Source organism: Miscanthus floridulus, chromosome 12 (genome assembly GCF_019320115.1).
Source record: "Miscanthus floridulus cultivar M001 chromosome 12, ASM1932011v1, whole genome shotgun sequence".
Classification (NCBI taxonomy): Eukaryota; Viridiplantae; Streptophyta; class Magnoliopsida; order Poales; family Poaceae; genus Miscanthus; species Miscanthus floridulus.
In genome coordinates this window covers 77,499,099-77,509,841 of record NC_089591.1, presented here as the reverse complement: position 1 = coordinate 77,509,841, position 10,743 = coordinate 77,499,099, and the positions used below count along the sequence as shown (strand labels likewise).

Below are 10,743 nucleotides of genomic sequence, written 5' to 3'. Positions count from 1 at the left end.
TTGTGATCAAGGCGGGACCGACACTGGTCCTCGTGGGGTCAGCGCCTAGGTATATATACATATATATACATATATTCGAGGAATCGTTTCCCCGACCTTCGGTTTGCAAGGTCACGAGGATTTTTTGCGACCGTGCCCTAGCTCGTAGGTTTTTGGACCTTTCTTATTTTTTTCACGTGACTAAGCCACGATCACGCTTTGGGCTTTTCATTGCGCGTTACCCTGGCCTCTTTGCTTCATCGATCTCTCCCGAAGAGGTCTTAGACCCCTAACAGTTTGCGAGTTTCCAGAGCGGGCCATAGGTCTGAGACCTAGGACGTAGGGCAGTGTTGGTCGATCTCTGCGTTGCCGATTCTCGCAAATCATTTTGTTCGGCTAGGCTCATCATTGAGCCATCATCTGGCTATGGGGATTCATGCCCATCCGCCGTGATCAAGGAGGGTGGCGTGTTTGTCGGTTCCCACTGGGCCTCTCTCCGGGGGAGCGGTTATCGCGGACCGGGTGTTGTTGCCCTGATACGCAATTTGAGTGTGCCCTAGGGCGCCTGGCGTTCTTGATGGGTCGTGCTTCTTGGGGCCTTGAGGAGTTTCTAACGATTTTGTTTGGCTAGATGATGCGCCTGCCACGGTTGTTCGAGCAAGCACGAATGCTCTGCAGGTGAGTCACGTCTGCTGGCTCAGACCTCATTGAGCTCGTCGTGCGGGATTTATTCTTGCTGGGGTCGTTCGCTCGGTCTTCTTTTCCTAAATGAGCGGGGTCGGCCGCGAGCGACTGTGCGCTTCCGGCTCGGGGCGGACCGACTTACTCGAGCGTTACGTGCGCTAAGGGCTGCTTGGTTGTCGTGGAGCTTGCTGCTCCCACATGCGGTGTTGCAGACGTGTGATCCCATCTCGTCACGTTGCCGCCTATGTTCCTCTTGTTCAGGTTGGAATATGCTCCTTCTCCATCAGCCTTATGAGTGTGGGTGCATGTTTTAGCCTGGGGGCTAGCCCGTTGAGCTGAGCATTATGCGGCCCGACGTTGTGGTTGAGGCATCGGGGTTAGGTCGTCGATCCGATTTGATGCAAGGGGAAAAGGCGAGCAGAGGGCGCAGGCTTTGATTTTCCCCGTTTTCACCCGCTCGGGCAGAGCGACGCTTTGTTTCCTTTCACTCCCTATCCGCGTGAGTGTCCAACTTTGCCCTGGAGCTGGTCTGGGAGGCTTGGTCTGAGAGGCGTCTCGTTGTGGTGAGGAGTTTGGGAAATAGTTCGCCGTTCCATCCTACTGCGGGTATACGTGGAGAAGCTTGAAACAGCTCTCTCATTCAACGACGGATGGTGTATTGGTGTTCGGGGTCTTTGCGCCTAGAATGCAATTGGCGCGTTCACTCGTCATTTCACCGTTCTTTTACTTGCTTTCCATTCGAATTGGAATGTGCTTCATCCCCCGGGTCTGTGCCCACGAATGCGTATCTTAGCCTAAGGGCTGGCCTATGAGGTTAAAATGTGCGCGATCCGTTGGAACGTCAGGATGGCGGAGGATGATCGTAGACTCGGCACGATGCGAGAAAAAAAGAGAGATGACGGCATGAGCCCCCCTTCCTTTCGCTCCCCTGGTCCTGAGCGAACGGGTTTCTCGGTTCCTATTAGGTTTGTGCGTGGGCGCCCGGCCTTGCCTAGGAGCCGGTCTATTGGGTCGACCGGGGCCTCGCGAGCGAGAGGTCAGGACGAGGGTTACCGGCTCATTGCGGCGTGGGGAGCGATCGAAAGATGCTCAGGAAGGGGGTCACTGAGACGGTGGCAAGCAGTGTTACATCGTGGGACACATATATGTGTCCTCACAAGCGTCCTCCGCGGGTGACTCATGTCTGGTCGAATATTTTTTTTCTATTATCTAGAAAACTTTCAGCACAAATGTTGTTCAAAAACTCGTGTTCCATGCCCCCATTAAAAGCAGGGACCAAAACATTGATGCGCCGGTGGTACATCGACCCTCGTATAATAATTAAAGATGGCAACGTGCCCCGATACCCGATACCCGATGGGTATTTGATCCATTAGGGGACGGGGATGGGATCATATCTTTACCCACGGGCATCTAAATAGGCAATAATCCATCCCCAACGGGTATAGCGGATACGGAAACGTTCCATGTTTATCCGTCCCCGTTACCCGTTGGGGAACCTGATTATTTGAGCTGTTATGCGAGTATTAGGCCCAAAGAAACTTAACATAGGTATTTTGGCCCAAATCTAAACAATCATATATATATAGTTTGTGTGTTCTAGGATCCTAGTTCAATTTTTCCTCACCATCTCCTCCAGCAGCACAAGCATGGCTGGCTCACGAGCGCTCGTGCCCCTCGCTTCCTCAGTTCGGTCTCTCTGTCACCTTTGCTCGTCCTCCTCGCAACCTCGCTCCTTCTCCTCGACATCTTTGAGACTCCGACACTTATACCCGGGTGAAGAAGAAACGTCTCCGATTGCAAAGCTGTGACCCTAAGTGTCCTTGTTTATCGGGTATGCAGTACCCATCGGATATCTGTTATCCGACCGATGCCCGACGGGTACAGAGATGGGCAACTATACCCGAGACAGTTAACGGGGACGGGGACAGAATGAATTCTCAATAGCGGGGAAGAGAACGTTCCGGCGATACCCGACAGATACATCCCCGTTGCCATCCTTAATAATAATATCGTCGTACAAATGCAATGCAAGCGCCCCCACGACGCGAACGGCCACGAGCGTGCCTGTTATGTCTACACACCGACATCACTAGGGTGCCGTTTGGATCCCATGAGATTTGAGAATCCGAATAAAAGGAATCACAATAATTTTATTAGATTTTGGCATTCAAAAAATTTATGAGTTAAAATTCCTCTAAAATCTATATGATTTGGATAAGATACTAGAATTTTAGAATTTTTTCTATCCAAATTCTCAGAATCCAAGGATTCAAACGAGACCTACGAGCTGGCGTACAGCATGCGGGCGGTGGAGGACCACGGCGGGACTGGACCACGGCGGTGGAGGAATCCTCGCCCTGCCCGACTGCCGTCTGCGGCTCTGCTCCTGCGACCCTGCCCCGTCCATCCAGCAACACCACGCTGTCCACTCGTTGCTCGTTGGGTTCCTTGCTACTTGGCCCTCCTGCCCGCCGTTCATGCCAACTACTCCTACTACTTTGCCGGTGGCAGTGCGTGGGCACTCTCAAATCTCAAATGTGTGCAAGCTACTTCCACTGCGTGCCAGTGCCATACCAGAACACGGCTCTCCACTCGTGAATTTTTTCTATCGCTCGTTCATTCAGTAGGAGCGCCAATGCAGGACGCAAGAGGCGTGTACCAACCATTACGGAACCGTAACGCGCGCGTCGTCTTCTTTCTCTGATCAAGAAGATACTCCCCATCCTGCCGGAGGTCGTTCAGCTAATCCAGGCCACTGACATTATCATGCTCGCTTATGCTGAAATTTGAAAATTATTGATGTTTATGCTGAAGAGAAAAACAATGTTTCATGACTAAAAAAAACCGTAGCGCTCAGCGGCTGCTGTGGCGGGCGCCGATTAAAACTAAACAAACAATGCAGTAATAAAGAGTACACCGAGCATTCCAGTCAAAATCATCCACCTCCACGTTACCACCCCGTCAACCCCCCCCCCCCCCCCCCCCCCCCCCCCCCCTCCTCCTCGCACATGGTCTCGATTAAAAAAAAACTAGCTAATCCGGGATTACCATTTGGACCGGTAGGTAGGCTACTGCACGCATTCACAGTAACACGTCACGAAAAAAAGAAAAAGAAATTATCGGTCGCCTTCAATCCAAATATCCAATCCAACCTGTCCCCGTCCGCGCCACCTCCACGACCAATAAAAAACCAACCCAAAATGTCGTAGGAGTACTGGCGACTGGTTCCGTAGAAAATGTGAATGAATTAAACAACACTTTAAAATAGCCAATTAAACAACACTTTAAAAATATCCAAGCGACGGGGAAAAAAAAAGAAAAACCCAAAGGTATCACGGAATCTGGGCCCACCACTCCCCCGCCCCCACTTGTATAAAGCGACCCCGATACCAGCCCGTCACGGAAAGAAAAAGAAGGGCCTCCAGCATCCTGTCATCCTCTCATCCATCTGCTCTGCGCCCTCCTCTCCCTAGCTAGCTAGACTTCCTGTAGCGCGGCGGAGATGGGCGCCTCCACCACATCGCTGGCGGCGGCGCTGCTGCTGCTGCTGCTCGTGTCGCTCGCCGCGGCGGCGGACATGTCGATCATCTCCTACGGGGAGCGGAGCGAGGAGGAGACGCGGCGGATGTACGCGGAGTGGATGGCGACGCACGGCCGGACCTACAACGCCATCGGCGAGGAGGAGAGGCGGTACCAGGTGTTCAGGGACAACCTCCGCTACATCGACGAGCACAACGCCGCCGCCGACGCGGGCGTCCACTCCTTCCGCCTCGGCCTCAACCGCTTCGCCGACCTCACCAACGAGGAGTACCGCGCCACCTACCTCGGCGTCAGGACCAAGCCGCAGAGGGAGAGGAAGCTCAGCACCAGGTACCACGCCGCCGACAACGAGGGCCTGCCGGAGTCCGTCGACTGGAGGACCAAGGGCGCCGTCGCGGAGGTCAAGGACCAGGGCAGCTGCGGTAAGCTTCCATATACCAATCTTCGCTCCCCCCCCCCCCCCCCCCCCCCCCCCCCCTTTTTTTTACTTTCCTGCTTCTGATAGCTGATATGCTTAATAATTCTAGATAGAACATGGGAAGGTTCTTCGGGCGTGTTTTCTTTTTTTGGCCCGAAAAAACTGTAAACTCTGTTGTTCACCACAACTGGCAGTAGTTTTTATTTTATCCACATGAACAAAAAGAGAGTAGGGGATTTGTCTCTTCTACGGTTCTACCTGAAGGTCAACGCTCAGCGGCAAGCTTCAGCTTCTGCAATTCGTTAGTCGTGCCCCCCAAAATGGGTGGGAGGTTGCAGAGATGGCACGCATATAGATTAGTACTTATGCTTTTGAATTCGAACTCCATAGATAGATTCGCTAACAAATAAAACTACTTAAAATAAAATTATTCTTTTTGGGTACAGCTTTGTTTTGATTCCAAAAAATTTCACACCAAAGTGTCACATCGAATCTTGCGGCACATGCATGGAGTACTAAATATAGACGAAAAACAAAACTAATTGCACAGTTGGGTGAGGAATTACGAGACGAAACTTTCGAACCTAATTAGTCCATAATTAGACACTAATTGCCAAATACAAACGAAAGTGCTACAGTAGCCGAAACCAAAAAATTTTGCCAACTAAACGTGCCCTAATTTTATAAGATTTTTTACTTGCAAACCTTATCTAGCCATTTTCCTCCTTATATTTGTATATATATTGCTCATTTGCTCTTATCTGATTTACAATAACTTGGTCCTGTGTCTTGCATGAAAGGGGACATATACTATGTAAGTAGGTTCATCGAACATGGACATCACCTCTTATCAACAACAACAACAACAACAACAACAACGGTAGCATTTCAGTCCCAAGCAAGTTGGGGTAGGCGGACATCACCTCTTATCAAAAAAAGAAGAAGAAGGAAAGAACATGGACATCACCTTGCTCCTTGTGAACTCCAGTGAGGCAGTGCCCCTGCTGGAAGGCGCAACCAAGAAAAAATATGACTACACTAATAGCAGTCGCTGTCTAGCTGACAAGGTGGCTGGACCAATAAGCTCCTTTTCTCCTCTGGACAAGCTCACTTCATGATTCCAGATATTAGCCTCTTGGAAACGACTTTCATCACGGCTCTTGTGACCGTTTCACGTTCCTATTGGTCGCCTCTCCCCCTCGGCATCCTATTCATCACCACAAAATTCTTCTCTTAAATAAAATATGCTACGCCCATAAAGATATTTTCCACTCTATTGTGGGTAGCTTTCACTCTTTTGATTTGGCTGCCTTTTTTAATTTAATTGATGTGCAGGACTAAACAATGATATTGATGACATATTGAGTTATTGACATTGAAATATGATCTATGTTTATCTCTTCCAGGGAGTTGCTGGGCTTTCTCAACAATAGCAGCTGTGGAAGGCATCAACCAGATTGTTACGGGCGACTTGATCTCCTTGTCTGAGCAGGAGCTTGTTGACTGTGACACTTCATACAACGAGGGGTGCAATGGAGGTCTGATGGACTATGCGTTTGAGTTCATCATCAACAATGGCGGAATCGACACGGAGGCAGATTACCCTTACAAGGGCACGGACGGCCGGTGTGATGCCAACAAGGTATTTTTGGCTTCATGGTTTCCCTTGATTTTCCAAAGACCAGCGTCATTTTTTCTTACTGCTGGTTATGTGTGTTGGGTTCATTGCAGAAAAACGCGAAGGTTGTTACTATTGACAGCTATGAAGATGTACCAGTGAACAGTGAGAAGAGTCTGCAGAAGGCAGTTGCAAACCAGCCCGTCAGTGTTGCTATTGAGGCTAGTGGCAGTGCATTTCAGCTCTACAGCTCGGTAATTGACACTAACCTTGCTGCTAATTTCATCTGTGGACCATTTGGTTAAATTCAGAGATGAATTTATGGAATCATCTAGTATTTGACTATCAGTAGGTAGCGATTAGTTGATTATATCTCCATCACCGTAAAAGAAATAAAGACCATCTGCCTTGAACAAGACATGCACATGTTAGGTTGAGTCACCTAATTGCTTTAAAATTGTCCCCATCATATCGCTTTACTCAAGATTATTTTCTCCAGAAGGAATGATTCTGTTGTCACTCTGCAAGTTGCAACTGCTACATCAATTATGATACCTTGTTCATACCCCTGGCTTAGTTTAGTACAATTCAGACTACATATTAGCAACTTTTGCAATACAATAGTGCTTCGGTGCCCCACCACTTTGCATGAATCATGCTCCTTTGTTTTTCTCAAAGACTATACTGCCACTTCTTGTGAAGCATTTTTAATGGTACACAGTTTTGATGTGTTTTTGTGAGGGCTTTCGGAAAGATGTGCTTTGGTAAGAGTGGTGTGAGCTATCATCCACTTCCAGCAAAAACTGGGCAGAAGATTCTGAAAATGTTTTCCCTTGTCATAAGTTAAATAGGCTTTTTCAGACAAATGCATTGGCCACAAAATTGCAGATACCCACACCTACTCCATCTTTTTTTTAATCTCATCCTTCGTTGTTGTTACTATTTGTGTCATCAACTCCATGAATCATCTGCCTTGTACTGATGACTAACATTTCCTGGTCTCAGGGTATCTTCACTGGAAAGTGCGGAACAGCGTTGGACCATGGTGTCACGGCCGTCGGCTATGGCACAGAGAATGGCAAGGACTACTGGATCGTTAAGAACTCATGGGGCAGCAGCTGGGGCGAGTCCGGTTACATCAGGATGGAGCGCAACATCAAGGCGTCTAGCGGCAAGTGCGGTATCGCTGTTGAACCATCGTACCCCCTGAAGGAGGGCGCCAACCCCCCGAACCCTGGCCCTACCCCCCCTTCTCCCACCCCAGAGCCCAGCGTCTGCGACAACTACTACTCGTGCCCTGAGAGCACCACCTGCTGCTGCATCTACGAGTATGGCAAGTACTGCTTCGCCTGGGGCTGCTGCCCGCTCGAGGGCGCCACCTGCTGTGACGATCACTACAGCTGCTGCCCCCATGACTACCCCATCTGCAACGTACAGCAGGGAACCTGCCTCATGGTAAATGCTCGGATCATTTCATTGTCTTTTTTTCTTCAGTTAGCTATGAAATCGTTGTAAATTTCATCTGATTCTAACTGGCAAATTCGCTGCTTGACGAACAGGGCAAGAACAGCCCACTGTCAGTGAAGGCTACGAAGCGCACCCTGGCCAAGCCGCACTGGGCTTTCTCTGGCAACACAGCCGATGGCATGAAGAGCAGCGCATGAGAAAACGCAGCATGGCATTAAGGCCGTCAGCAGCCAGGGTGATTAGAGCCCCTGCATGCAAAATGATCACCTGGTCGCTCATCGATGACTGAAAGCATGGCTCGGCGGTCGCTGTTTACCTATATTCCTATAGTAGGTACTCCTGTACATAAGCCTGAAAAAATGGGTTCGGTTGTTTATGGAACTCTGGCAAATTTGCTTTCGCATACAATGTAAAATTCAGCTAGCTCTGCTAAGCTCCTCGGCGCAGTTCGGCAGAACTGTGATTGATATTTGATGTAATGGAAATCGATATTGGAACAATCAGCAATGTTATGCTATATTCATTTCTTCGACGCGCCCTATTATGTGTCGATGATATCCTCTGGCACACAGGGAAAAGTCTCTTTTAGAGACGAAGTGGAGAATAGATTGCTCGGCCCCAGTTCTCAGCTTGATGTTACGCTAATCATGTGTATGTGCTTTCAGTTCCTTGTCCATGGCGTTGGTGCTTTCAGTTCTTTGTCCATGGCGTTGGTACGTTTGTTTCTGTGCGCCAGGCCCCCTCACCTCACCTGTGCGGCTGTGTGTTGATAACTCTAGCTTAGGTTGCATCAGTGAACTACGATTCAAAGCAGCAGATACCAGGACGACTGCACGAACTACCCGAATCCAAGAGGCCAACCAACTGTTGAGGCCTTTTCCAACTCTTTTTTACTTGTAGAGCCAGGCCTTATGGAAAGCCCATATATGTGTTGAGGCCTTTTCTAACTCTTTTTTCCTTGTAGAGCCAGGCCTTATGGAAAGCCCATATCTGTCTTTCTGTTCCACGGCCGCACGGGCGCCCGTCCCTCTCCAGTCAGATTGATCTGCTGCACACGCCACAATTGTTTAAACTTTTTTAGGATTTCTCTTTTATAGTTGTATCCACATTCTTGGGTGTTATTAGGAATTAATAAAACTAGAAGTATACCCCGCGCGTTGTCATAGGATTTTCTTAAAAATAAATCTGTATATTGTGTGTATATATATGAATTTGACTTGTATGTTATTTTATTGTATCGAATCTAGTAAAAAAAATCAGTAAGCTAGTAAAAGAAGACCAATAGAATATTTGATCACATTATAGAAGAATAGATGATAAAACAAATAGCATATATAAATGGATTTACGTTAATAGACTAAAGATTAAAAGTATTGCACATAATAGAGATGGTGTGGATATTTTTTGTAATTAATAAGGGATGACATGGTTATAGATTAGAGATTAAAAGTATTGCACATAATTGAGATGATATTGACATTTTTTGTAATTAATAAGGGATAGCTTGCATGAAAAAATTGGAAGTTAGTGGGATACTTAGTGAAAAATGATGTGGACACTTTGTACGAAGAGAGAAAGCATCTAGTGCAATTTAATTTTATAAGAGTATATAGAGTGCACTATGAACGCTTCAACTATTAAGTGGTGACAATCGCTCAATTTTTCGTTCTGTTCGTTTGGCTTATAAGCCAAATTTTTTCAACCAACGAATAGTATTTTTTCTCATAATAAATCAACCAACGGTATTTACAACCATGACTTGAGCCAAACGACGAACAGGCCGTTTGTTGTTCCATTCCCTCGGCGAGCTCGCGCGCTCGCGCCCGCGAGCATTAGCTGTTCCACGTTCTTTATTTGGCCTGTGACACCCTAGGTATTCTATTCATATGGAGTACTACTCTGTATTGGGCCTGTTCGCTGGGAGGAATTATGAAGGAATTTGGATGGTTTGGAGGAATGCTGGAGGAATTTGTGAGAGAAAAATACTGTTCCGGATAAAAAAAAAGAAGCGGATCAAGTCGGGTTTAAGGGCACGCGAACGGGAGAGTAATATTGTCTTTGACTCCACGCTTACAAACATGCGCCGGTTTTCTGGGCTGGCAGTTTTCTCGATACGATATCCCATCCCATGTGATCAGATCCGTGATGCAGTTGTTTACAGTTCTTGACAACGGACTCAAGGCTGTCCATCTCGTCGGTACGATACGATGCAGAAGCACCCTGCAACTGCAAGAGTCAAGGAACGAACGACGATTTTATGCGCGTCAAACATGCAGAGAGTAGGAGCACAGTGCTAAAACTCGCATCGCTATTCGCTAATCGAGTAGGGCCACGTTTAGTTGGCGCCGGAATCGGCATTTGTATAGTGTTTGATGTGACGGCAAACACTGTAGCAATTTTGTTTGTATTTGTAATTTATTGTCCAAACATTGACTAATTAGGCTTAAAAGATTCGTCTCGCAAAGTTCAACCAAACTGTGCAATTAGTTTTAGATGTCATCTACATTTAGTACTCCATATATGTACCGTAAGTTTGATATGATAAGGAATCTTCTTTTTGTATAGTGATAAAATTAGGAGTTTGATGGAAACTAAATATGGCCTAGTATTCGAGTTCAATCCTATAACCACCGAAGCCTCCAGCTATTCCTAGGTAGGCTGTGTTTCTTTCCTTGGGCAAAAGTTTATCGAATATTTAGATTTATACATAAAATATTAAATATAAACTAATTATAAAACTAATATATATGAGTATATACATGTATAAAGAGTACATAATCATCTCCAGGCAGTAATCAGTCATGCGAACTATTAGTTTGGTGTGAAATAAGGACAATATACTTTACATTCTTTTTACCCTGGAGAAAGAAAAAAATAAAAGCCAGTTTGTTCGAACGCGGAAGGACGGAGTTGTGTGTTGTACAGTATAAAATCTATCGAAGTTGGCACAGATGGGATTCCATTAAAATACGGTTCAGAACACCCGGCCCTCCAAAGAATCATGTGTTGTTTTCAGTAGCTCACGGACAGACAC

At 47.1% G+C, this 10,743-nt stretch overlaps 1 protein-coding gene across 1 annotated transcript; it reads left to right on the top strand.

The window, feature by feature from the left end:
- Positions 1-4,068: 4,068 nt before the first annotated feature.
- LOC136497757 (oryzain alpha chain-like) lies at positions 4,069-8,236 on the top strand. The gene is made up of 5 exons (XM_066493612.1): positions 4,069-4,628; positions 6,031-6,266; positions 6,356-6,496; positions 7,248-7,697; positions 7,802-8,236. The coding sequence occupies exons 1-5, from the start codon at positions 4,169-4,171 to the stop codon at positions 7,904-7,906; spliced, it is 1,392 nt and encodes a 463-aa protein (XP_066349709.1). The 5' UTR covers positions 4,069-4,168; the 3' UTR covers positions 7,907-8,236.
- The last annotated feature ends 2,507 nt before the right edge of the window (positions 8,237-10,743 follow it).